Raw genomic sequence first — 27983 nt, forward strand, 5'->3', positions numbered from 1 at the left:
GTCTGTGAAAGTGCTGTAGCAGTAGAGAAATAAATCTTGATTTCAGCCATCTGACTGCTATTTACTTACCCTTAAAGATTTTAGAGGGGTAGTCTGGACTCTTCATGTGGATATTATCATCAGAGAAGTATTGGCACTCTCTGCAGATAAGGTACAGCAGTTATGTTCTGAAGTGTCTGTATTTAATCTTAACAGAATTTGCTTCTGATATATTTATATTAACACCAGTAAAGAAAAACATCTCCTAGAGTCACTTAGGTTTCCTGTAATTATTCCTGTCAATAAAATGAGGTAACTGTAATACTTTGGAAGCCAAATAAAGCACTGTCTCAGAAGTTATAAATGAGCCATGCATACCTTCTTGTTGGAGGTTTATCCAGTCATGAAAAAAACAGGAAAATTCCAGAGCAGACAGAGCTTGGCCCAGCTACCTTCAAACAGAAGGAAAAAAGAGGTGGATGGTTGGAGGAATCTGCATGCCCACATGAAGCCCTTGAGCCCTTAATTATCCCTTACAGCTGTATAGCTGGGGATAAGAAGGTGTAGGAAGACATGGGAGCACTAGAATGATTTTAACATTCTAGTTAATGTTATCAAAAAAAAAAAAGAAGATCTGGAGGAGTTGCTCTGCAGCCTTGTACTGCTCTGCTTCTGCAGAGGGACCTCGACCGACTGGACAGATGGGCAGAGTCCAACAGGATGGCATTCAATAAATCCAAGTGCCAGGTGCTGCACTTTGCCCACAGCAACCCCATGCAGAGCTACAGGCTGGGGTCAGAGTGGCTGAGAGCTGCCAAACAGAGAGGGACCTGGGGGTGCTGATTGACAGCCGCCTAAACATGAGCCAGCAGTGTGCCCAGGTGGCCAAGAAGGCCAACAGCATCCTGGCCTGCATTAGGAATAGTGTGGCCAGCAGGAGCACGGAAGTCAGTGTGCCCCTGTACTCTGCACTGATTAGGCCACACCTTGAGTCCTGTGTACAGTTCTGGGCCCCTCAGTTTAAGAAGGACATTGAGACACTTGAACGTGTCCAGAGAAGGGCAATGAGGCTGGGGAGAGGCCTTGAGCACAGCCCTATGAGGAGAGGCTGAGGGAGCTGGGGTTGTTTAGCCTGGAGAGGAGGAGGCTCAGGGGTGACCTCATTGCTCTCTACAACTACCTGAAAGGAGGTTGTAGCCAGGAAGGGGTTGGTCCCTTCTCCCAGGCAACCAGCACCAGAACAAGGGGACACAGTCTCAAGCTGCACCAGGGGAAGTTTAGGCTGGAGGTGAGGAGAAAGTTCTTCACTGAGAGAGTCATTCATCATTGGAATGTGCTGCCCAGGGAGGTGGTGGAGTCACCATCCCTGGAGGTGTTCAAGAGGGGACTGGATGTGGCACTTGGTGCCATGGTCTAGTCATGAGGTCTGCCGAGACAGGTTGAACTTGATGATCCTTGGGGTCTCTTCCAACCTTAGTTATACTGTGATACTGTGATACTGTGATAAACTGGACTAATTCCTTTATGCACTCCACCCTGCTGGAGCCTGTGTAATTTTGTACTTTGCTCTTTTTAAATGAGAAGAAGATAAAGAGAAATGCAGCTTCCAGTTTTTGTGAAGTGCTTTGGAAAGCAGTAAGTGTGGTGAAGGCTTTGAGGCCAGAGCACATATGATATGGATGTAGGAGACATTATTAGGGTCATGCTGGGTGGATGAAGAGGACTGTTCACCTACACCTGGATGATCATGTACCTCCACCTGCCACTAACGTGTTCATGTGTCAGCTTTACATTTTGGAAGACAGATCTAATGATGGAGGTCAGCAGTGAGATCTATATATGTCTGTGTTTATTCTTCCTGATTGGACAAATCCTTTTACAATGGGGTTGTTTAGCCTGGAGAAGAGAAGGCTTAGGGGAGACCTTACTGCTCTCTACAACTCCCTGAAAGGAGGTTGTAGCCAGGTGGGGGTTGGCCTCTCCTCCCAGGCAACCAGTGACAGAACAAGAGGACACAGTCTCAAGCTGCACCAGGGGAAGTTCAGGCTGGAGGTGAGGAGAAAGTTCTTCCCAGAAAGAGTAATTGGCCATTGGAATGTGCTGCCCAGGGAGGTGGTGGAGTCCCTGTCCCTGGAGGTGTTCAAAAAATGGAGTGGATGTAGCACTTGAAGCCATGGTTCAGTTGTCAAGTGGTGTTAGGTGATAGGTTGGGCTTGATGATCCTTGAGGTCTTTTCCAACCTGGTTGATTCTGTGATTCTGTGAGATGTCTTCCAGATGAAAAATAGACATGACTTGTACTTTATCCTTCTCTCACTGACAGGGGCTCTAAACAAAATGTGAGTTACTGGCTGACAGAGGAATGATTTGGTACCTGTCTTGTGGCATGGAACAGTGCCTCATTCTGTTCCAGATTACTTTCTTTCCTGTTTTAGGCCAAGCAAGGTCACACTTCAGTATTGCAAGTGCAGAATTACAGTATATTATTTACTGTAGCAGTTGGTGCTGGTGTCACTGAGCTCCCACACCAACAATACTGTGAGGTTTAACAAGGCCAAGTCCCACCTTATTGCCCAGGGAGGTGGTGGAGTCACCATCCCTAGAAGCATTGCACAAACGTGGAGACATGGCACCTGGGGACATGACTTAATTGCCATGGTGGTGTTGGGTTGATAGGTGGATTTCATGATGCCAAAGGTCTTTTCCAAATAAAACAATTCTATGGTTCTATGAATAAGGCATGCTGAGCTGTTCAAGATAAAAAATTGGGTTCCTGGTTACACAGTATAGGCATTTGGTTTGGTTTGTTTTCAGTCTTGATAAACAAGACTGTAGAGAAACACATCAGTTCTGTCTGCCAGAACTCCTGTGCATCCTAAGTGAGTTAAATGGACATGAAAGGAATGTTTTCTGGCCTTCCCCTTACAATCTTCTGGGCAGCATTTCTGTGAGGAGTACAATAGCTGTGCCATAGCATCTTACAGCTGTATGAGAAGGTCTTTTCAACTCACAGCTAGGGTTAGCAAACCACACTGAGATTCTCATGAGTTGTTGGGCAAGCATTATGCAGCCTGTGGCTTGGTCTTGTGATCCCCAGTGTAATGAGCAGCATCCCATCAATCAGTGGGAAGAAAAGCTTTATCCTTTCCTCTGCAATGAAGACATTAGAGGGGTTGGGTGAATAGAATAGAATAGAATAGAATAGAATAGAATAGAATAGAATAGAATAGAATGATAGAATAGAATAGAATAGAATAGAATAGAATAGAATAGAATAGAATAGACCATGTTGGAAAAAGACGTTTGAGATGATCGAGTCCAACCTACCACCCAACACCATCTAATCAACTCAACCATGGCACCAAGCACCCCATCCAGTCTCTTCCTAAACACCTCCAGTGATGGTGACTCCACCACTTCCCTGGGCAGCACATTCCAATGGCCAATCTCTCTTTCTATGAAGAACTTCTTCCTAACATCCAGCCTAAACCTCCCCTGGTGCAGCTTGAGACTGTGTCCTCTTGTTCTGGTGCTGCTTGCCTGGGAGAAGAGACCAACCCCCACCTGGCTACAATCTCCCTTCAGGCAGTTGTAGACAGCAAGAAGGTCTCCCCTGAGCCTCCTCTTCTCCAGGCTAAGCAACCCCAGCTCTCTCAGCCTCTCCTCATAGGGCTCATGCTCCAAACTCCTCCCCAGCTTTGTTGCCCTTCTGTGGACACCTTCCAGCAACTCAGTATCTTTCCTAAACTGAGGGGCCCAGAACTGGACACAGGACTCAAGGTGTGGCCTAACCAGTGCTGAGTACAGGGGCACAATGACCTCCCTGCTCCTGCTGGCCACACTGTTCCTGATGGGATTTTCTGTCCAATGGGATTATTCAGAATTTATCATTATTTTCCTTTGTACATCCAGTGGTGATTTATCTACGTTCTATTACTTTCTGTTCAAGATCTGTGGAAGATTTTCAAGGTACAGCCTGAAACTGCCACAACCTGCAGTGCCAGGCAGCAGAAGAGCTCCTCTGGCACAAGCCACTTGTGCAGTTCATGCTTAGGGCTTATCGCCAGCAGAGCTGGTGGCTTTACTAGCAACAGAAACAAACCACAACTGCTTTTATGCTCCCCAGATCTCCACAAACAGCTCAGTGCTTACCAAGGAATGACAAATCCTCCACTCATTGTTCCTGATGTTGTGATTGCAGGACATAAACGCTTCGATGACAAACAGCACAGTGACAAGCAAACCGCCTGTAACGCTGCGACTCGTCGTCCCGGCGAGTCAGTGTGGATCCCTTATAGGAAAAGGAGGTTCCAAAATCAAAGAAATCAGGGAGGTAAGTGTTGGGATGTCTGCTGGGGATGCTGGCTAGCTCAGTGTCCCACTGCAGTGCGTTTTGTCACTGATGACCCGTGCGCTTCGCTCCTCACGTGAATGTGCAGATGTGCTGGGTGAGAAGCCTGAAAAGTCTTGCTAGGGGGAAGCAGGAGTCCAGCACAGCTGTAGCTTTCTTTCTGCCTTAAAGCTATAGACCAGGCATGAAATAAGTAGCTTTGCAACATATTAATTGTCGATGCACAGTTTAGCAAAGCAGCAGTTTTAGCCACAGTTTCTCTTCAGGCACACCCTCCTCTCCAGAAATACTCCAGTCATTTCCAAATTAGCTACCACCTTGGCAGCCAGAGGAAGACCCAGGTAGCCCTGGGGAATCAGGTGAGCACATCAAGCACTTGATCTAGTTTTCAGAAAAAAAAATAATGTTTTCATCCTCCTTTCCTGTTTCTCCCTCATTTCACTGTGCCTTAGGTGACTTGATTTCATGTATGCCAATCCATTATCGACTTTCTTAAATACAGACTTTTATTTGTAGGCATTCATTCGATGTGCTGTGCTAGCAGCCACTTTGTCCTTTAGCCAGAAAATGTGAAAATTGTCCTAGAGTGCCAGTTTTAATTCTTCCATGCATGACTCTCCTGTGAGGACAGACTGAGGGAGTTGGGGCTGTTCAGTCTGGAGAAGAGAAGGCTCTCAGGAGACCTAATTGTGGCCTTCCAGTATCTGAAGGGGGGCTACAAGAAAGCTGGGGAGAGAGTTTTTAGGGTATCAGGTAGTGATAGGGCTGGGAGAATAGAACCAAACTAGAAATGGGTAGATTCAGATTGGATGTTAGGAAGAAGTTCTTCCCTATGAGGGTGGAGAGACACTGGAACAGGTTGCCCAGGGAGGTGGTAGAAGCCTCATCTCTGGAGGTTTTTAAGGCCAGGCTGGATGTGGCTCTGAGCAACCTGCTGTAGTGTGAGGTGTCCCTGGCCATGGCAGGGGGTTGGAACTAGAGGTCCCTTGAGGTCCCTTCCAACCCTAACAATTCTATGATTCTATGACTCATTATTTCTGTGCAGATGTTTGGGTCACAGGAAGCCTTCTCTCCTTTATTCTCTATTCCCAACAAAGCTTAGTCGGAGAACTGTTTGTAGATGGGAGAAGATACTTTGTGTGTTGAACTGCATTTCCTGTGTTGAAAGAAGCTGTTCACTTTGTCTTACACATAGGATATTTCTGACTCAGATTCTGAACAGCCACCAGACTGTTGGTGTTTGGGTCAGAGTGAGTCAGAAAGCCTGATGAGCGGCTTCATGCTCTCGCCCTGGCAGGCAGTAGGCAAAGCCAGGCTAAAGCCTTGCTGCTGTCAGAAGCAGAGCCACTGTCAGAGCACACAGAGGTGACCTCAGTTACAAGGCATGATTCCTCTTGGTCCTCCAGATTTCTTAGGTGACTAGGAGAACCAGCAGGCATCAGGAATCCAGCTGATTTCTTAGTTTTGTTAGAATAGGAGCTGATGTGAGTGTGAAGCATGAGCTGGGGAGTGCTTAGCTCTAGATTTTTACAGGATTTTATATTAAATGTTGGCACCCTCATCCAGAACAGTTGAGTGAGTGCCTTTAGGATACAGGCTTTGAAAGGTGAGACTGTTCTGCTGGTGTGTGTACACTGAATGACTGAAGTACTTATTCTGGTGAGCATAGTTAAAGAAGCAATTACCTGCTAGTCGAGTACATGGATGTCAAAGGATTGTGTTTGGCTAGGTGCTTTGATGAGGCTATTGTAGCAGGAAGTCACAGCCTATGTTTTCTTAAGCATAAGAGAAATGGACAAAATATTACTTTCTTCGTCATTGCTGACATATGACCAAAGTCAAGGAATAAGTAAGACTGGCACTGGAAGCAAGCACATAAATGACAACAGTGTTTGGCTGAGTAATTTGTGCTAGAGGTACAGATACCCAGAAAAGTCAAACATCAGATAAGATAAAACAAAAATGGGGGGGAAAAGAAAGAAAAGGGAGCATCCAGTTTGAAATGTGGTCTAATTTTTTCTTCACACCACACACTGAGCAGCTTTGTGTTCAGTCATGTACCCATAGAATCATAAAATCATAGAATCAATAAGGTTGGAAGAGACCTCAAAGATCATTAAGTCCAACCTGTCACCCAACACCTCATGAGCACTAAACCATGGCACCAAGTCCCACATCCAATCCCCTCTTGAACACCTCCAGGGATGGTGACTCCACCACCTCCCTGGGCAGCACATTCCAGTGGCAAACAACTCTCTCCATGAAGAACTTTCTCCTCACCTCGAGCGTAAACTTCCCCTGGCACAGCTTGAAATTGTGTCTTCTTGCTCTGGTGCTGGTTGCCTGGGAGAAGAGACCAACCCCCATTGGAATGTGCTGCCCAGGGAGGTGGTGGAGTCCTTATCACTGGAGGTGTTTAGGAAGAGACTGGATGGGGTGCTTGGTGCCATGGTTTAGTTGACTAGATAGTGTTGAATGATAGGTTGGACACAATGATCTCAAAGGTCTCTTCCAACCTGCTCTATTCTATTCTATTCTATTCTATTCTATTCTATTCTATTCTATTCTATTCTATTCTATTCCATTCCATTCCATTCCATTCCATCCTATCCTATCCTATCCTATCCTATCCTATCCTATCCTATCCTATCCTATCCCATTCCATTCCATTCCATTCCATTCCATTCCATTCCATTCCATTCCATTCCATTCCATTCCATCCTATCCTATCCTATCCTATCCTATCCTATCCTATCCTATCCTATCCTATTCCATTCCATTCCATTCCATCCTATCCTATCCTATCCTATCCTATCCTATCCTATCCTATTCCATTCCATTCCATTCCATTCCATTCCATTCCATTCCATTCCATTCCATTCCATCCTATCCTATCCTATCCTATCCTATCCTATCCTATCCTATCCTATCCTATCCTATTCCATTCCATTCCATTCCATTCCATTCCATTCCATTCCATTCCATTCCTTCTATTCTGTTCCCTTCTGTTCTATTCTAAACAGTGGAATGAAGAGCCATTTATCTGCAACTCATTTGATTAGCAGATCTTCAGTTAGCAGCATTTCTTTCATGTATTTTTTTATTGTCATCATTGAAAAGTACTTCATTTCACCTTTTCCATTTTTCAGTCAGCATTGCAGCTGTCTCTCTTTCGGAGGGTTAAAAGACTCGTCCTGAAATTCAGGTCACAGTTTGATTGATTAACAGCTAGTGAGGGCTAATCTTCCTAGGATGAGAGTGTTTGCAGATTGGCTTGAACAGGCAAATCCATGTCCTGCCAGACCCCAATTACCCTGTCTGGACATGAATTTACATGTGCCCTCTGCCACCTACCTAGCAAAGACAAAAAACTTGAGAGGTGCATCCACTCCACCACATCGGTGAATATCTGGCTTTTTGAGAGGTGCTGTTGCCTGCCCATTGCTGACACTCCCTTTGCTTTGTTTCTGCTCAAGTCCACAGGAGCCCAGGTGCAGGTAGCAGGGGACATGTTGCCAAACTCAACAGAGCGTGCAGTGACTATATCGGGCACTCCTGACGCCATCATCCAGTGCGTGAAACAAATCTGTGTGGTTATGCTGGAGGTGAGTGCTCGGCGTATCACCTCTCACTCAGGAGGTGTTCAGACACATTATCCATTTTCAAGGGTTCCCCAGGGGTGCTGCCTGCCCCTCCTGTACCAGGAATTTCAAGTGGGCTCCTAGACTGTGCCCTGCCTGGTGTTTGAGAGCTGCTCACAGCGGGGCTTAGCAGTCAAAGGCCAGGGCTGTCATGACACCGTTGCTGTCCAGCATTGAGCTGCAGCCCATTCTGAGGGGAAAAGCTCTTGATTCTGATGCAGACTAGGGCAGAAAACATCTAGGTCTTGTTTCAAATATAAATAATTCTGGGTAGAATAACATAGATTTAGCAGGGGGTTTTTGCTTCCCTAAGAACAGGTCACTTCCTAAGGCCAGAATGTTTCATTCTGAGGGCAGGTTTTAGCTCTTAGAAGAAATGATGCAAAATTCATTTGTATAAAAGCCTGGGCATTTTAACCCTTGCTCAAAATGCCTATTCATTCCATGCAAGTACATTTCTCAACTGTTTAAAATGAATAGAACTTAGAAAAATATTTCAGCCAATCAAAATTGAATAATGCTTTTTTTTTTGACCCAGTAACCATTCTTTTTGATAGGGAACATGAAACATCTCTGCCTTTGCCAACCCAAGTCTAGTCAAAGGCTGTCTCACGATTATCTCTGACACCCTACTGTCCTCTTACTCTTTAAAGAGGGAAGAAACAGTGGAGTGTTTGAGACAGCCCTGTAGCTGTTGGCTGTTCAGAAGTATGCAGTGCATCAAAATGCCTTGCACAGCCTTTGCATCACAATGACATACAGCCTAATGAAAATAAAAGCTTAAAAACTAGTAAGCCCCCACTCTTTTACTGGGGAAAAGTCACTTGTGCTTCCTTTTTTTACTTTTTCTGGAGGACTGTGAGGAGGGAATTTCCTCCTAAAAATACAAAGTATTAAAAACCAACCAGGTTCTGTTTGTTAGAGATGGAATATGTGCTGCCAATAGTTATCAGCTCTGTGAATAAAGCACAGTCTATTGTCCAAGTGACGCTCATGCAATAAATAGCTACCTGCTAAGGAAGATAAGAAAAGCCACTTCTCAAAATCAGAGAGAGAGTCCTTTTTTTTTCCCCCCACAGGTAGAGCCACTTTTTAATAGCTGGTTTTAAGATAAGAAGTATTTCATTTTAGTGGTAGGCAAATAGCGAGCAGCACTACCAAGACACTACCTTAACTACGGTCAAGTGTGCTCTAATTTGCAGCATATATTTCATTTGGCAAGAAACACTTCAACTGACATGAAACAGGTAGTTAATTGTATGACCTTTATTCATGGAAATGACATTATTGTTTCATTCTGTAGTTGTAGCAAGTGCACTGAAACCAGCACACCTTCTGCTGGGTGTTGCATAGGCAGCTTGAAGCCTTGTTTACACACACATGCTTCTGCTTTATTTCCAAGGAGAAAGCCTTGGTCTGTGATTTTCCCTTTGGGTCCTTGCCTTGGGCTACAGGGAACAAGCACACTTTCATGCATTACAAACTCCATGGTTATGCTCTGCTGAAGCTGAGAGGATTTGTTTTCCAACCCTCCAGCTCAGTCAGATGAAAAGCAGGATCGGGCTGGCCATTTGCAATTGAACAGCTGACTTAACTGGGTTGGTAAAACAAGAAACCCTGATGAGTAGCGAGCATTGTAGGAAGGATCAATAAGCAGGAGATGCTCTCTGTGTTAACAAAGCCAGAGCCCTGGCCAGATTCTTCCAAAACAGACAGATTTCAAAATCATGCCTGTCACTCATGAAATGCCTTCACATTCTTAATGAAACTTCATAGCTTCATCCAACAATGGCAATAATGAAGGAATAAGTGCCTGCCTTGCCTGTTTGGGCAGCATGGTTGGGACTGGCTCTTTCCCTCAAAGCCCAGACAACTGGCCTTTGGGTTGATGGGGTGGAAGGCAGGGTGTTCTGGGGAGTTAGCTGCATGCTTTGTTATCTTAGGTGACCCAAGATAAGGAGTGATATTTTAATACGTGCTCTGCTTCATTCTGCATTTTGATCCCTCTGTGTTTTTGTCTGCAGTCCCCACCCAAAGGTGCCACCATCCCCTACCGTCCCAAACCTGCCTCTGCACCTATCATTTTTGCAGGTGGCCAGGTAAGAGCAGACACCATTTTGACTCAAGCTGGAAACCACACCGTCTTGGCCCAACCTCAGCCAGCACCTGTTAGTTTTCAACTTTTACTCCTTTTCGCTTGGTATAGTATCGGTGTGCTTTGTCTACTCTGTGTGCTTCACATTTTGGCAGAAGAGGAAACCACTGCACTGCAAACTTGATGCAAAGCTGTGATGATCAAGATTTAAGATCTAGCTGCTCTAATAAAGAAAAGTTTGCCCTTTTTTGCTGATTGAGAGGTGTCCAAATCAAACGGTCCCCGAGTAGGAGAAAACTGCTTGCTGTAGCCGTTGGGTTTATTTCACTCAGCTTGCAGCTCCACTAGCAGGTTCAGATGTTCTGTCAGTTTCCTGAGGCAATCAAACAGCAGGATGTCTCTGCTCATGAAAGGCATAATTTTTCTCACACAGTTTTCATACTGTTTAGGACCAAATAATGTGTTTGCAGTAAAAATTTGCACACGTGATTTCTGCTACTCCTAGTCCCTCAGGACCAAGGGGCAATGAGGCTCTGAAGTTATAAGCACTACATATGTGCAAGTGTAGATATTCCCCAACCCAACATGAGCAGCATCCCTGTTTCAGCTACCTGAAGGGGGGTTGTAGTCAGGTGGGGGTTGGTCTCTTCTCCCAGGCAACCAGCACCAGAACAAGATGACATAGTCCCAAGCTGTGCCAGGGGAGGTGTAGACTAGACTAGACTAGACTAGACAAGACATAGGATAGGATAGGATAGGATAGGATAGGATAGAATAGAATAGAATAGAATAGAATAGAATAGAATAGAATAGAATAGAATAGAATGGAATGGAATGGAATGGAATGGAATAGAATGGAATGGAATAGAATGGAATGGAATAGAATGGAATGGAATAGAATAGAATAGAATAGAATAGAATAGAATAGAATAGAATAGAATAGAATAGAATGGAATGGAATGGAATGGAATGGAATGGAATAGAATGGAATAGAATGGAATGGAATGGAATGGAATAGAATGGAATAGAATAGACCAGACCAGGCTGGAAGAGACATTTGAGATCGTCACATCCAACCCATCATCCAGCACCATCCAATCAAACTAAACCACGGCACCAAGCACCCCCCCAAGTCTCCTCCTAAACACCTCCAAAGTGGCCAAAGTTGAATTGAAATCTACAATACTTTGCTAGGAGTCAGTCTGTGGCTGAAAGCTTCCAGTAATTTGCTCCATGTGTAAGTTTACACTGCAGTGCTTTCCTTAAAGAAAGGTACGTGTGTGTATAAATGTTAGCAGTATTTGAATTGCCACTGCCACTCTCTCTGTATATATTCAGGCTGTTTGCTAGAGTGCTCTGAGCAGTTTGTAATGAATAGTTGGAAGTGTCCTATTTTTGTCTTTAATAGCCCTTTGTCATCTTCAGTTTGATCAGTTAAAAGTGTTCTCCTCACTCCTCTAATGCAACCTTGTTGATGCGAGCGAGACAGTGGAAGAGACGCTTTCTGTGTGCTTTCAGTTTCGGTGTGCTCTTGTGGTAGTTTTAGGCTATGCCTTTAAAATTTTTCACAGCTCTTGAACAGAGAAGTAGTAAAATGTAAATAAATCACTATTGGGTGTAAAAAAAAAGGAGAACAAAGATCATTCTAAACAATCCCATTGGAGAGATATCTGCCATAAGATTGGTTGTACCAAAACAATTTGTTCTCTTCTCGCTTCTTCACTCTGGAGAGAAACCAACTTGCTTCTGCTTGACCTTGGTTGCATTGTTGTGGTTAAGTCTAACAGCAACTTTCTCTGCTCCTTTCTCTTGTCCCTTTTGTACAGGGGGGGAGGGGTGCCCAACATGGAGCACCAATTAATTTTGGTAATGTGGTGGGTTGAAATTTCCCCCGCAACGTTAACTTTGCCAGACCAGCTCAGGTGGAAGCGAATGAAAGCTGTGTTTACAGGCAAAACTACAATCTACAATGGAATGCGCTGAATATGGACAAAATATACAGCATTTACAATACTTGCAGAGAGTTACAATTAACAAACAGCACAAGAACCCCCCTGGTCAAAGACCAGGGGAAGCTACTAGCTTCTCCTTTTCTGTGCCCCTCTATCCCCTTGTACAAAAGTTTTGTCATGCATATTTGAAAGGTTTTGGTTTGTTTAATCCTTGCATATCAAGCTACACCAGCAAAATCAAATGTCTAGTTTTCCTTAACAAACTGGGGGGCTTCTGCTTTATATATTGCTTTGGTTATCTTATGCTTCTTGGATACTATATTGCATGGCAGAACTAAAAGGGAGATGAACGCTGTCTTGCCCTGCTCTGCCCCTTACTGATATTTAGCATATGCAAAGCCCACAAATAAATGCAACACTCCTGCCTGATAGAAACAAATTAGACATTCCATTGTTGTTTAGATTTAGTTTTATGTTTTAAATTGAAGAAGGTTCATAGACCAAGACATGGCTGCTGTTACTAATGTCAGTGCATCAGTAGGGAAGTTGCCCTTGATTTTGGTGGAAGCAAACTCTTAGCTCATGTCCTTAATGAAATGTTACAGTACAGATGTCTCAGGAGCCTTTACCAAACCTGTACTTGGTATGCCTCAGCCACAGAAAGGCACAGTTCTTCTGTCACAGGATATTAGGGGTTGGAAAGGACCTCCAGAGATCTTCGAGTCTGACCCCCATGCCAGAGCAGGACCACAGAACCCAGCACAGATCACACAGAAACACAAACAGATGGGGCTTGAAAGTCTCCAGAGGAGACTCCACAGCCTCCCTGGGCAGCCTGTTCCAGTGCTCTGTGACCCTTGCAGTGAAGAAGTTCCTCCTCGTGTTGAGGTGCAACCTCCTGTGCTGTAGTTTATATCCGTCGGCCCTTGTCCTACTACAGGGTGCAACTCAGCAGAGCCTGTCCTCTCCCTCTTGACCCCCACCCCTCAGATATGGATAGATATTGATCAGATCCCCTCTCAGCCTTCTCCTCTCCAGACCAAACAGCCCCAGGGCTCTCAGGATCTCCTCACAGGGTACATGCTCCAGTCCCTTCAGCATCCTTATAGCCCTCCCTTGGACTCTCTCCAGCAGATCCCTGTCCCTTCTGAACTGGGGAGCCCAGAACTGGATGCAACATTCCATGGGAGGTCTCACCAGGGCAGAGTATAACATACTTTCAGTGACAGGTTTTCTCAGCCTAAATCAATCAAAGGACTTTTTGGGAGCCTAAGAAATTAAGAGCTGGGTTTTTTTGCACCCTCCCCAACCTCCCTTTTGTTTTTCAACCTAGAAAGATACTTCAAGACCCATCTCATACATGCTGCTTTGATGGTTTTCCTTGACAACCAAATCAAAGCTACTCTGAGCTCTGAATGTTTGGGGGTTTTTAGTTACTATTGCATGTCCAGTTTGTTTGCTTCCTCACATGTATAGAAGTATGGAGTGATGAGGAAAGGGGTGACTTCTGTTAGGTTTGCTGGTGGGGGTTTTTGTGATGGTTTCTTGCTGGTTTGCAGACCACTGCTTAGGAAGCACCCATGCAAAAGATGTTCTGTCAGCTGGGTTTGAAGCAAAGCCATGATCAGAAAGGGCCCATGTAATCCAGGCTCAAAGGCCAAAGTGTTGTTTCTAAACCTGCTGTTGGCTCATGGACCTAAGCCCTCACCCAGTGCTGTTTCCAGCCATAACCAGCCTGAGACAGTTCCTGTGCTTGGCCGCACACAGAGCCCCAGCTCAGCAAAGCAGTGTAACATCTTCTTAAGGTGCTCCTCATTTGGTAAAACACTTAAACACAGGCTTTGCTTGCTTAAGACCCACTGATGGTGGTGATCACATGTTTTGGTGGCCTGGAACCTTTCCTTGTCATTTATAAACTATCAGTAACAGGCATGCCCCATAGATGCCCATGACTTTCTCATTGAGCCCAGCCACACACAATTCTGCCTGAACATTCATAGTATCAGTCAGGGTTGGAAGGGACCACAAGGATCATCTAGTTCCAACACCCCACTCTAGATCAGGCTGGCCAGAGCCTCATCCAGCCTGGTCATAAACACCTCCAGGGACAGGGCCTCAACCACTTTCCTGGACAACCCATTCCAGGGCTTCACCACTCTCATGGTGAAGAACTTCCTCCTCACGTCCAGCCTGAATCGCCCCACTTCCAGCTTCATTCCATTCCCCCTAGTCCTATCACTAATGCTCACGTGCATTAAGTTCTCTGTGGTATGTGTTTGGGGTTTTTTTTCTGGAAGCAAAATTCAGCTGCAGAAATGTGCATTGAGCAGCTGAGACATTAAAGATTTTAATATCTGAGCTCCATTGAATGAATTGTTTTATCACTTGCAGAGGAGCCATTACTTTCTAGGAGGCCTTTTGTCAAATGAGCATTTTGCAAACTAAGCTAATCAGCTCTGTTCCTGTTTGTAATTCTCCCAGTACAAATATTTATACATTGTAATTTGGCCTTTTGCTTTCCTGCCTGTCTGAGAATGAGCACATTAACATTTTTCCGACAGGATGCAGTGCTTTGGTAAGACCCCACCTGGGGTACTGCATCCAGCTCTGGAGCCCCTATTACAGGAAGGATCTGGAGGTGCTGGAAGGTGTCCAGAGAAGGGCCATGAGGATGATCAGGGGGCTTCTGTGAGGGCAGGCTGAGGGAGTTGGGGCTGTTCAGTCTGGAGAAGAGAAGGCTCCGAGGAGACCTAGTTGTGGCCTTCCAGTATCTGAAGGGGGCTACAAGAAAGCTGGGGAGGGACTTTGTGTGATGTCAGGTAATGATAGGACTAGGGGGAATGGAACAAAACTAGAAATGGGTAGATTCAGATTGGATGTTAGGAAGAACTTCTTCCCCATGAGGGTGGTGAGACACTGGAACAGGTTGCCCAGGGAGGTGGTAGAAGCTTCATCCCTGGCTGGATGTGGCTGTGAGCAACCTGCTGTAGTGTGAGGTGTCCCTGCCCATGGCAGGGGGTTGGAACTAGATGATCCTTGAGGTCCCTTCCAACCCTAACAATTCTATGATTCTATGATGTAATAGAAAATTATCAACTCTCTGTAGTTTTTAATCTGTAGGCCATTACATGGGATCCATCACAAAAGGCAAAGGCCTGTGCTAAGTTGTGCCAGGCATGCCTTAATATCCTGCCTTGCTCATGGGAATTTTTTGCCTCCCTCACCTTATGCCAGTGCTGCCAGAAGGGATGACAGAAGCTATGCCCCTTGCACTGCTTTTGTGGTGCAGACAGGCTGGATTTGGAGGGGTGGAATATTTGGCTTCTTGTGAAAGATGAGACCACCACACCATAATGTTCCTATTACCAACCTGGTGTGCTGGCCCTATGCCCAGGCACTGCAGGACAGGCTGCTATTCAGCACATGTGCCCATGTACCCAGTGTCCTGGCAGCCCGGGGCACAAGCCCCATGGGGTGTACCAGGCCACATGTTTGCTAACACTTTGCATCTGTGGCTGTTGGTAGCTAATGATGTGGCTTAGAGCTGGTTGGCAGGTGCCCCTGCACATGGCAGTCAGGAAGGGGATGGTAGAGCAGGACATCCCCCCAGGCAGATCTGCTCATCCTCACTTGCCCATCTTGCTGCTTCAGTGTCAGAACCTCCCCGTGTGCATTCGTGCAGCTGGGTAGACAGAGCAACCAGGAGGGGAAGTGGCCACCCCTGTGCTCCTCAACCACCAGAGTGTCCCCAGCTGGGCTGGCTGTCTAAGCTGTCAGCTCGTGGCTTGGACAGAAACACTTTGTGCTGGGTTAGGAACTGGCTGGAGGGCCGAGCCCAGAGAGTGGTGGTGAATGGTGCCACATCCAGCTGGCAGCCAGGCATCAGTGGCATCCCCCAGGGATCAGTGCTGGGCCCCATCCTCTCTAAGATCTTCATTGATGATCTGGATGAGGGGACTGAGTCAGTCATCAGCAAGTTTGCAGATGACACCAAGTTAGGAGCAGATGTTGGTCAGTTAGAGGGTGGAAGGGCTCTGCAGAGGGACCTCGACCGACTGGACAGATGGGCAGAGTCCAGCAGGATGGCATTCAACAAGTCCAAGTGCTGGGTGCTGCACTTTGGCCATGGCAACCCCATGCAGAGCTACAGGCTGGGGTCAGAGTGGCTGGAGAGCTCCCAAACAGAGAGGGACCTGGGGGTGCTGATTGACAGACACCTAAACATGAGCCAGCAGTGTGCCCAGGCAGCCAAGAGGGCCAATGGCATCCTGGCCTGCATTAGGAATAGTGTGGCCAGCAGGAGCAGGGAAGTCGTTGTGCCCCTGGACTCTGCATTGGTTAGGCCACACCTTGAGTCCCATGTCCAGTTTGGGACCCCTCAGTTTAAGAAGGACATTGAGACACTTGAACGTGTCCAGAGAAGGGCAACAAGGCTGGGGAGAGGCCTTGAGAACAAGCCCTATGAGGAGAGGCTGAGGGAGCTGGGATTGCTTAGCCTGGAGAGAAGGAGGTTCAGGGGTGACCTCATTGCTCTTTACAACTACCTGAAAGGTGGTTGTAGCCAGGAAGGGGTTGGTCTCTTCTCCCAGGCAACCAGCACCAGTACAAGAGGACACAGTCTCAAGCTGCGCCAGGGGAAGTTTAGGCTCAAGGTGAGGAGAAAGTTCTTCACTGAGAGAGTCATTTGTCATTGGAATGTGCTGCCCAGGGAGGTGGTGGAGTCACCATCCCTGGAGGTGTTCAAGAGGGGATTGGATGTGGCACTTGGTGCCATGGTCTAGTCATGAGGTCTGTGGTGACAGGTTGGACTCGATGATCCTCAAAGTCTCTTCCAACCTTAGTGATACTGTGACACTGTGACTGTGGCTCCTGGCAGACAGAGCTGGAATGAAGGTATATCCTAAGGACTGGGGTCAGCAGAGCTCACGCAGGCATCCCCTGCTCCCAGGGGTTATGCAGGCATCCTGCCAAAGGCCTTTCCATGTTCTGCCAAGCATCGTCAAGCAGCACAAGACAATTAAGCTTCACTCAGCATTGAAAGTGATGTGGGTTACATTTGCCTGGGGAGGCAGGAAGAGCTTTTCTGATGAGGAGTGCTGCTTGCCCCACCTGACTGAGCTGTGTCTTAACTGTGCTTGTTTCCAGGCGTTCACGATTCCGGGGCAGTATGCCATCCCTCATCCAGACGTGAGTCCAGCGCATGTAAATTACTCCCTTTTTCTTCCTCTCCTTCTTATTTGTTCTGGGCAGCATTTGCTTTCTGCAGTTAGCAATAAAGACATGGCCTAGGGCCACCTTTCCCGACCCACACACTGTACAGCCAAGTGTCAGCTCAGCTGCATCTCTTACCTTGTCGTAATGATTGCTAGAAAGCACAATGGCCCAGGAACAAATGGCAGTTATCTTGGCCTTCTTTGCATGTGATATATTTGAGTTCTCTTAGTATGTAATTCTACAGTAATTAGTAAATATTAACAATAGCCATTACATGTAATAACAGTAGAGATGTCATTTATAACCAGTTTGGGTTTTTTTTTGCCTTTTTCTCTCTACAGTAGATTAGAATGAATGATGAAACCTTTTTTGTTTTTCTTTCTTTCTTTCTTTTACTATAATTTTAATTAATCCAGTTTTAGAACATGTAAGATGGTTTCTCTGCTCTGAAATAATTCCATTTGATTGGTTAGTTCTAATTTCCCATCCTGCCCTGCAGTTGACCAAGCTTCACCAGTTGGCTATGCAGCATCCCCCCTTTACTCCCCTTGGGCAGACCACCCCTGGTTTCCCTGGTACGTACCCATGACCCCCTGGGGATGTCCTTCTTCTTAACAGCTTTGTTTCCCGTGGTCATTACATCATTTGAGTAATAAATGTGGTCAATGACCAGCAATCCTCCTGGTTTTACACATTAATTTTCCTCCCCTACCTCTGTTACAGTTCCTTTCATCATTACTAAAATGTGCTTTCTTTCTTTTTTTGTTTTGTTACATATATTAATCAAATCTGCTTCATTTTTACCTCTGGCTACCCCCCCTCCCCACCCCCCCCCCGAGTTTCTTTCCTTTGGTCCTTCTGAAGTTATTGTGGACCATACAGTATGTACCAGTTGGTCCCAAGTGACGTACTTGGGCGTGCTTCTAATCAGATTTCCAGTCTGATTGCATGGTTCAGAAAGAAGGAAACATAATTGTGCTACAGAAATACTGATTAATGAAACTGTGGCATGCTGAAACTCCTGGGACAAGTGCCTCCCTTCCAACTGGATATGCAGACATAGCTACAGAATGCCATGGAAATGTACTTGAAGTAAGGACTGTAAATTTGGTCCTGCTTCAAGAGTGTTCAAGAGTCAGTTAATCCTGCAGCAAATCATTTTTTTTTACTCTACTTCACATGCTTGGCATCTAAAAACTTCACAGAACAGAGGTCCATACGTACTGGTACATGCTTTGTATGGCTTAATAACATTTTATCACATACATCAAACTCCATAAGCAAGCTGAGTGTTTCATGCTCAGTGTAAAACGAGCACATGCAGCTGCTAGTGGCATGTAAACATAACTAAACCACAGATGAGTCACTTTGGTTTTGTGGCAGCAGTGTTTCTTTTCCATTTCTCTAGTTACAAATGCATATTTTGGGAGGGGCTAATAGTAATAATAATAAACACCCCCCCAAAAAAATTAAAGAGGAAAGGAGAGAAATAAACATTACATCCAAAATGTACTTTGGGGGTTGGTTTTTTCATGATGTATCTGATAAAATCTCTAGAAGTAACACTACATTGCCCTTCCTAGCTTTATCTTCTCCTCATTCCTCTCATTAACTTGCTGCTCCTTATTAATCTTTCACTGGTTTTGTTTGTGACATGTCTGTTTCTGTAATTTTACTGTGTGCTAGAGCAGTGATTCCAGTTCTCCTGAGCATTTTCCTTCTGTCCACCCAATTCACAAGCAAATGTATGCTGCTTAAGGGTGTTTTGTACCATTTCCCTCCAAAAATCGCCCTTCCCAGCATTTCTTCAGCAAATAATCCCACATGTAATTTCTCAGTCTCCCCCAGGTTAATTTCCTCCTCCTTATTCTAATGTATTCTTTTCTCTTCTCCATCTCTATGTCATTTTTGTTCTGCTGATTGTTCTTTTTGACTTTCATTTGCCGTATTCTGGAGCATCCTGGTAGACAGGTCAAATTTTCAGCCATCCATTGATGTGTTTAGAACACAGATCAGAATTGAGGGGAATTTATTCTCAAAGCCTTTTATGACCCTGTGGAATCTCATGTGACATTTGCTGCTTTGGTGGGTTAAAGGTTAATTGAAATAAGACTTACTTTGAATTAGCCCAGCCCTCTGAGTTTTGCATCTCTTGCTTTCTTTCCTGTTTTCAAGAGCAGTTCTCTGTTTTTCTTTGCTACTCCTTTTTATTTTTTTTCCCTCCTTCTTCTTTTTGTATGTTTCCTGCTTTAAAATATCATTTGTTGTGTCTTGCCCTTGTTGCAAACAACTGGCATAACATTTTCCCTCTGTCCCCTGAATAGGACTGGATGCCACTACTCCAACCAGTTCCCATGAACTTACTATTCCCAATGATGTAAGTGGACCAATAGTCAGTATCACTTTCTATTCTCTTGCTCCTCTGCTACCTGAAGGGAAAACTCTCATCTCTGGCTGATTTGCAAACACTAATCCCCAGAATAAATTGTATGGCCTGTAGTCTGTTGGGGAAGGGATGTTAGGGGTTAGTGAAATGCTGGGCAGCAGAAGTGACTGTCCCCTCTCGTGCTGGGTCTCCAGCGATGTTGGTTTAGTTGCATGATGACTCCAATCCCATGGTGCTTCACCACCTTCACTAAAGTCTGGCTGCCTGCTGCTCACAGGGGTCTTAGATGAGTTATCAAAGTTCATCTCTCCCCTGGCACTGGCAGACATAGCCCCAGGAGAAGAACTAAAGGGAACAGAAATAATTGAAGCCCTGTGTGCTGTACATTGGGCTGGAGTCCTCTCTGTTAGGGGGATGGAGAACTTGAACCACCGTGGCTTGTACCATGCCAGTATCCACTGCAGCTCGAGTGTTTCCTGAGCAAAATATCTGTGTCAGTTTTGTGAAGGGGCAATATGAGGTCTTGACTTGAAAATTAAAAGCATTCCTGCTGCAGCAGCTCTGGACTGGCTGAGATCAGCAGACCTAGTCTCCACGAAGAGTATGGTGCTCAGTCTTAAAAGTGCTGCTTAGAATGCCCAGCTGGTATGTGGCATGTCCCGTGGAAACATCTTCCCCTTTTATTCACTGCCATTATAAACAGGGGGGGGGGGTTTCAGTTTTCATTACAAATGAAAGTGACTTGGAAAGCAGAAGAGTTCTCTTACAGTGAAAAAAAAAAGCTTTTAAGCATGACTGGGATTATAAATAGCAATTGTATTACTAATTACTAATTGGTTTACTATCTAAGTACAAGAGATACTCAAAATGTTGTGAGAGCCCTATTAAACTCAGTGAGAAACTAATACAGAGCAACAAAGCAGCAAAGGTGTCAGTCAGTATGCTTTTTGTTACATAGAATCATAGAATTGTCAGGGTTGGAAGGGACCTCAAGGATCATCTACTTCCAACCCCCCTGCCATGGCCAGGGACACCTCACACTACAGCAGGTTGCTCACAGCCACATCCAGCCTGGCCTTAAAAACCTCCAGGGATGAGGCTTCCCCCACCTCCCTGGGCAACCTGTTCCAGTGTCTCACCACCCTCATGGGGAAGAACTTCTTCCTAACCTTCAATCTGAATCTACCCATTTCTAGTTTTGCTCCATTCCCCCTAGTTCTATCATTACCTGACTAAAGAGTTCCTCCCCAGCTTTCTTGTAGGTCCCCTCCATATACTGGAAGGCCACAATTAGATCTCCTCAGAGCCTTCCCTTCTCCAGACTGAACAGCCCCAACTCCCTCAGTCTGTCCTCACAGGAGAGGTGCTCCAGCCCTCTAATCATCCTCATGACCCTTCTCTGGACATGCGCCAGCACCTCCAGATCCTTCCTGTAATAGGGGCTCCAATACTCCAGAGGCAGTACTCCAGGTGGGCTCTCACCAGAGCGGAGTAGAGGGAGAAGATGCCCCAGTGATTTGTCAGTACCTGCTTTACAACCCAATTTATTGTGTATTCAGAGTGTTATGGGAGCTTGCCATTTATCCTTACATTGTAGGTTTTTAAGTCTCACTTTCAGGCAGATGTTCTTGCCATCAGTGATCCAAATCCAAGGTTGCTCTTCTGCCTTCACTTCTCCAGGGCTCATAGTGGAGAAAGAGTAGGAGAAGGTTTGCATTATTTTCTGTAGTGCAGTAGAAAAAATTTTAACCCCCATGAATTTCTCATCCAGAAGGTTTAAAATTTCCTGGCTCAGCACTATCCTCTGAAAATCAAACATGCACCTGTGTGTTTTGTTTCCATTGGAACATGTTCCTGGCTATGCAATGCATGTCTTGATGCGGTTGCTGAAGGAGCGAAACCAAGGCCGAAGAGGGATTAGGCTTAGAAACAGCCTGCTGGGGTTCTACAGGTGGTGAGAGGGAGGTGAGATGTTTGTATGGTGTCAAGGGATTTGTTCAAGGACCAAGAAGCATTAGTGCTGTCCACATGTGGTGCTGTAGTGCCGGTGTAGACTGGAGAAAGAGCTCTTTATGTTCTGTTGGGTGTCAGGGGCTGCTTGGAAATGTTGCAGGTTTCCCACACAACTCCCCAAGGCATTCATTTTACCTGTGTCCCAGGCTGCCAGCAGTGCCCTGGCAGGCTCTTCTTGGGCTGCTGCAGCAAGTGGGTGACATCCCTGGGGTCTCCCAGTGTAACTGTGTGTGCCAGAGTGCTGCAGCTCCAGCACTGCTGCAGCAAGTGGGTGACATCCCTGGGGTCTCCCAGTGTAACTGTGTGTGCCAGAGTGCTGCAGCTCCAGCACTGCTGCAGCAAGTGGGTGACATCCCTGGGGTCTCCCAGTGTAACTGTGTGTGCCAGAGTGCTGCAGCCCCAACACTGCTGCAGCAAGTGGGTGACATCCCTGGGGTCTCCCAGTGTAACTGTGTGTGCCAGAGTGCTGCAGCTCCAGCACTGCTGCAGCAAGTGGGTGACATCCCTGGGGTCTCCCAGTGTAACTGTGTGTGCCAGAGTGCTGCAGCTCCAGCACTGCTGCAGCAAGTGGGTGACATCCCTGGGGTCTCCCAGTGTAACTGTGCATGCCAGAGTGCTGCAGCTCCAGCACTGCTGCAGCAAGTGGGTGACATCCCTGGGGTCTCCCAGTGTAACTGTGCATGCCAGAGTGCTGCAGCTCCAGCACTGCTGCAGCAAGTGGGTGACATCCCTGGGGTCTCCCAGTGTAACTGTGTGTGCCAGAGTGCTGCAGCTCCAGCACTGCTGCAGCAAGTGGGTGACATCCCTGGGGTCTCCCAGTGTAACTGTGTGTGCCAGAGTGCTGCAGCCCCAACACTGCTGCAGCAAGTGGGTGACATCCCTGGGGTCTCCCAGTGTAACTGTGTGTGCCAGAGTGCTGCAGCTCCAGCACTGCTGCAGCAAGTGGGTGACATCCCTGGGGTCTCCCAGTGTAACTGTGCATGCCAGAGTGCTGCAGCCCCAACACTGCTGCAGCAAGTGGGTGACATCCCTGGGGTCTCCCAGTGTAACTGTGTGTGCCAGAGTGCTGCAGCCCCAACACTGCTGCAGCAAGTGGGTGACATCCCTGGGGTCTCCCAGTGTAACTGTGCATGCCAGAGTGCTGCAGCCCCAACACTGCTGCAGCAAGTGGGTGACATCCCTGGGGTCTCCCAGTGTAACTGTGTGTGCCAGAGTGCTGCAGCCCCAGCACTGCTGCAGCAAGTGGGTGACATCCCTGGGGTCTCCCAGTGTAACTGTGTGTGCCAGAGTGCTGCAGCCCCAACACTGCTGCAGCAAGTGGGTGACATCCCTGGGGTCTCCCAGTGTAACTGTGTGTGCCAGAGTGCTGCAGCCCCAGCACCGCTGCAGCAAGGCTGTGCTCCAGGCAGCAGAGTGCCAAGAATGAGGAGATGAGGGAGATGGAGGGACATGGGGCAAAGAGGGAGCTGGGTGAGGAGAGAGCAGCACCCTGTTTCCTGTGTGCCTTGTGTGTCTTTTCAGTCAGATGCTGTGCACAGAGGGAGGTCAGGGTGGGAGAGGCAACAGCAGTGTTGCAGCAAAGCCTGCATGGGTAATTTGACTTTGCTTTCCTGATAAGCATCTCCTAGTCCTGGTTTTGATGGGCAGGCAGCTGGTGTGGCATAGAGATTATTTATCTGGTTGAGGGTAAAGGAAAATGCAGGCCCTTTCATGGGGTTGTGTTCTAGCCCTGAGGCTGCACATGGCCAGCCTCCTGACTGCCTTGGCTCCAGAGCTTCCCTGTGCTGCATGACTCCCACAGCTTTCTTGCTCAGTGTGCTTATCCATGGAAATACTCAGCATGCACAAGAACATCATCAGACTTGAAAATATTTACATGCTCTGCAGCTACCAGAGAAGTCAGTGTGCATCTACAATGTGCTACACTTACATCTTAAAACAAAGGTAATGATAAGCACATAAAGCCAAAGCCTTGGTAAGAATTTGATGGAGCAAAATTAGACCTAAAGAGCATAAGGAGCTCAGACTTCAGCTCAGTCTATAGGATGTGGATAACAGCCATTTACAATTTGCAGAGCTTCAGAGTAGAATATTTTTCCTCCCACCCTCTGGCATTAAGGCAGTGATAGAAATTATCTTTGGTTGGTAGTAGTGACAATATCATGCTGCTTCCTTTACACAGAATATTGATAATTGCCACTGAGCTGTTTCTCAGTAACAAAGAGATACTGGAGAACGAAGAAATGCATTTGCAGAAAGCTGTTTTCCACGTGCTAGAAGCCAAGGCCTCCTTCCTGAGTCATGAACTTTGTAGATTTGCCTTTCTAAGTTTTCTTGCAACTTCTGCATATTTCCAAAAAGGGAACAGAGAGGAGATTACTGCAGGTCCTTCTCAGAAGTCACCTTGATCCTTACCTAATATCTCCTTTTCCTCACCAAAACCTCTTAGAGGGGCTTTTGTTTGCCTTTCTTTCCTTGCCTTCCACTGCTGCATTTCAGTCAAGTCTCAAAATCAAGTCATGTTAACAGTGGCAAGTCCTTTGGGAAATGGAAGGGACTGTATAGAATACATAGAATACATAGAATAAACCAGGTTGGAAGAGACCTTCAAGATCATCGCGTCCAACCCATCAACCAATCCAACACCACCCAAACATCTAAGCCATGGCACCAGGCACCCCATCAAGTCTTCTCCTGAAAACCTCCAATGATGGTGCCTCCACCACCTGGGTGTAGCTGAATTGGCACAGATAACAGATATCTGCACAGAATCACAGAAACATTCAGGTTGGAAAAGACCCTCAGGATCACCAAGTCCAACCGATAGCCCTACTCTGCGAGGTTCACCCCTAAACCATATCCCTGAGCACCACATCCAAATGACCTTTTAAACACATCCAGGGTGGGTGACTCAAGCACCTCCCTGGGCAATACATTCCAGTGCCTGACCACTCCTACCATCCCTAATGTCCAGTCTAAGCCTACCCAGTCATAGCTTGAGGCCACTCCCTCTTGTTTTATAACTAATTACATGTGAGACCAGCACCAGCCTCTCCACAACATCCTTTCAGGTGGTTGTAGAATAGAATAGAATAGAATAGAATAGCATGGAATAGAATAGAATAGAATAGAATAGAATAGAATAGAATAGAATAGAATAGAATAGAATAGAACAGAATAGAATAGCATAGCATAGAATAGAATAGAATAGAATAGCATGGAATAGAATAGAATAGAATAGAATAGAGTAGAGTAGAGTAGAGTAGAGTAGAGTAGAGTAGAAAAAAAACAGGTTGGAAGAGACCTTCAAGATCATCGTGTCCAACCCATCATCCAGCACCACCTAATCAACTAAACCATGACACCAAGCACCCCATCAAGTCTCCTCCTGAACACCTCCAGTGATGGTGACTCCACCACCTCCCCAGGCAGCACATTCCAATGGACAATCACTCTCTCTGTAGAAATTCTTCCTAACATCCAGCCTGAACCTCCCCTGGTGCAGCCTGAGACTGTGTCCTCTTGTTCTGGTGCTGGTTGCCTGGAAGAAGAGACCAACCTCTGCCTGTCTACAACCTCCCTTAAGGTAGTTGTAGAGAGCAATAAGGTCACCCCTGAGTCTCCTCCTCTCCAGGCTAAGCAACCCCAGCTCCCTCAGTCTTTCCTCATAGAGCTTGTGTTCCAAACCCCTCACCAACTTTGTTGCCCTTCTCTGGACTCATTCCAGCAAGTCAGCATCCTTCCTAAACTGAGGGGCCCAGAACTGGACACAGGACTTGAGGTGTGGCCTAACCAGTGCAGTGTACAGGGGCACAATGACCTCCCTGCTCCTGCTGGCCACACTGTTCCTGATGCAGGCCAGGATGCCATAGAGAGCAATGAGGTCTCCCCGTAGCCTCCTCTTTTCCAAACTCAACAGCCCCAGGTCCTTCAGTTGCTCCTGAGAAGATTTCTTCTCCAGGCCCTTCCCCAGTTTCAGATTTCATTACCTGATCCCTCAAAATGCCCATTGAACAAGCTATTAATAATGAAAAAAAACAGTCCTTTTAAAAAACATACACATATTTTGTGTCTGTGTGGGAGAGACAGCCAGAGGCAAGTGACAGGACAAAACTTCCCCCTTGGAAAGCACCATGAACATTTTAAGAAAGCTACAAATCTGATCAGTGCTCCATCCAAGTTGGAATGGCATGCTGGAGAACCATGTGTTCAGGAGGAGACTTGATAGGGTGCTTGGTGCCATGGTTTAGTTGATTAGGTGGTGTTGGATGATAGGTTGGACACGATGATCTTGAAGGTCTCTTCCAACCTGGTCTATTCTATTCTATTCTATTCTATTCTATTCTATTCTATTCTATTCTATTCTATTCTCTTTCCCCAGGGAGCCAGAAGTACTTCCCTGCAAATGATAGGCAGAGGGGGACTCACGTGTGCAAAACACTCTTAGAGCACCACAGCTCCATGTGATGGCTCTGAGGAGGTCTTCAGACTGAGGGAGCTGGGGTTGCTTAGCCTGGAGAGGAGGAGACTCAGGGGTGACCTTATTGCTCTCTACAAGTACCTGAAGGGAGGTTGTAGACAGGCAGAGGTTGGTCTCTTCTCCCAGGCAACCAGCACCAGAACAAGAGGACACAGTCTCAGGCTGTGTCAGGGGAGGTTTAGGCTGGAGGTTAGGAGGAAGTTCTACACAGAGAGAGTGATTGCCCATTGGAATGGGCTGCCCAGGGAGGTGGTGGAGTCACCATCACTGGAGGTGTTCAGGAGGACACTTGATGGGGTGCTTGGTTGCATGGTTTAGTTGATTAGGTGATGTTGGATGATAGGTTGGACACGATGATCTTGAAGGTCTCTTCCAACCTGGTTTATTCCATTCTATTCCATTCCATTCTATTCCATTCCATTCTATTCTATTCTATTCTATTCTATTCTATTCTATTCTATTCATGGCACTGCCTCTTTTACCAGATGTAGTTGGTCGAAATTTCCCATGACATTACCTAAGCAGAGCTAACTCACTTGGAAGCAAATGGAAGCTGTATTTGCAAAGCAAAAACTACAGCCAACAGTGGAATGCAATGAATATGTACAAAATATGCAGGAGTTACAGTATTAAACAGGCATCAGAAAACAGCATGGAACCCCCCTGGGCAAAACCACCAGGGAAGCTGCTCCACTGTACTGCCCCCCCCTAAATAAACCTCCCAGCCCCCACCCTGTACCAAAAGAGAGAGGGAAGCTGGAAAGAAAAGCAGTGTTAATCTTCTCTGTTTCTCAAGGCCAGCCAGAACAGCAAAGCGGAACAGCTAAGCAGCTACAGAAAAAGAAAGGGAATGAAGTGAAATGTGTGAGATTGTTAGGGTACATCTGCACCCATCCCACACATTCTGGCCAATGAAATTCCTTTAGAATAATCTTTTCTTCTCCTTTTTGCAACCAATTGTATCACAGTATCACAGTATCACAGTAACTAAGGTTGGAAGAGACCCCAAGGATCATCAAGTCCAACCTGTTCCAACAGACCTCACAACTAGACCATGGCACCAAGTGCCACATCCAATCTCCCCTTGAACACCTCCAGGGACAGTGACTCCACCACCTCCCTGGGCAGCACATTCCAATGACGATTGACTCACTCAGTGAAGAACTTTCTCCTCACCTCGAGTCTAAACCTCCCCTGGCACAGCTTGAGACTGTGTCCCCTTGTTCTGGTGCTGGTTGCCTGGGAGAAGAGACCAACCCCCTCCTGTCTACAACCACCTTTCAGGTAGTTGTAGAGGGCAATGAGGTCACCTCTGATCCTTCTCTTCTCCAGGCTAAACAACCCCAGCTCCCTCAGCCTCTCCTCATAGGGCTTGTACTCAAGGCCTCTCCCCAGCCTTGTTGCCCTTCTCTGGACACATTCAAGTGTCTCGATGTCCTTCCTAAACTGAGGGGCCCAGAACTGGACACAGGACTCAAGGTGTGGCCTAACCAATGCAGAGAACAGGGGCACAATGACCTCCCTGCTCCTGCTGGCCACACTATTCCTAATACAGGCCAGGATGCCATTGGCCCTCTTGGCTGCCTGGGCACACTGCTGGCTCATGTTTAGGCGGCTGTCAATCAGCACCCCCAGGTCCCTCTCTGTTTGGGAGCTCTCCAGCCACTCTGACCCCAGCCTGTAGCTCTGCATGGGGTTGCCGTGGCCAAAGTGCAGCACCTGGCACTTGGACTTGTTAAATGCCATCCCATTGGACTCTGCCCATCTGTCCAGTCGGTCGAGGTCCCTCTGCAGAGCCTTTCCACCCTCTAACTGACTAACATCTGTTCCCAACTTGGTGTCATCTGCAAACTTGCTGATGACTGACCCAATC

At 46.6% G+C, this 27983-nt stretch overlaps 1 protein-coding gene across 13 annotated transcripts in view; it reads left to right on the plus strand.

Moving 5' to 3' along the window:
• LOC104299421 (poly(rC)-binding protein 3) overlaps positions 1 to 27983 on the plus strand; it is a 588572-nt gene that overhangs the window by 533312 nt on the left and 27277 nt on the right. For 9 of the 13 annotated variants that reach the window (XM_054164280.1, XM_054164281.1, XM_054164289.1 and 6 more), the window contains 6 exons: positions 4180 to 4311; positions 7806 to 7934; positions 9995 to 10069; positions 17163 to 17219; positions 17731 to 17806; positions 19556 to 19608. In XM_054164280.1, coding sequence (XP_054020255.1) covers positions 4180 to 4311; positions 7806 to 7934; positions 9995 to 10069; positions 17163 to 17219; positions 17731 to 17806; positions 19556 to 19608 — 522 coding nt within the window. The remainder of the gene's footprint in view (positions 1 to 4179; positions 4312 to 7805; positions 7935 to 9994; positions 10070 to 17162; positions 17220 to 17730; positions 17807 to 19555; positions 19609 to 27983) is intronic. The other 4 variants (XM_054164288.1, XM_054164282.1, XM_054164290.1 and 1 more) reach the window with 2 other exon arrangements.

This window comes from Dryobates pubescens, chromosome 9 (assembly GCF_014839835.1).
Source record: "Dryobates pubescens isolate bDryPub1 chromosome 9, bDryPub1.pri, whole genome shotgun sequence".
In the NCBI taxonomy this organism is placed as follows: Eukaryota; Metazoa; Chordata; class Aves; order Piciformes; family Picidae; genus Dryobates; species Dryobates pubescens.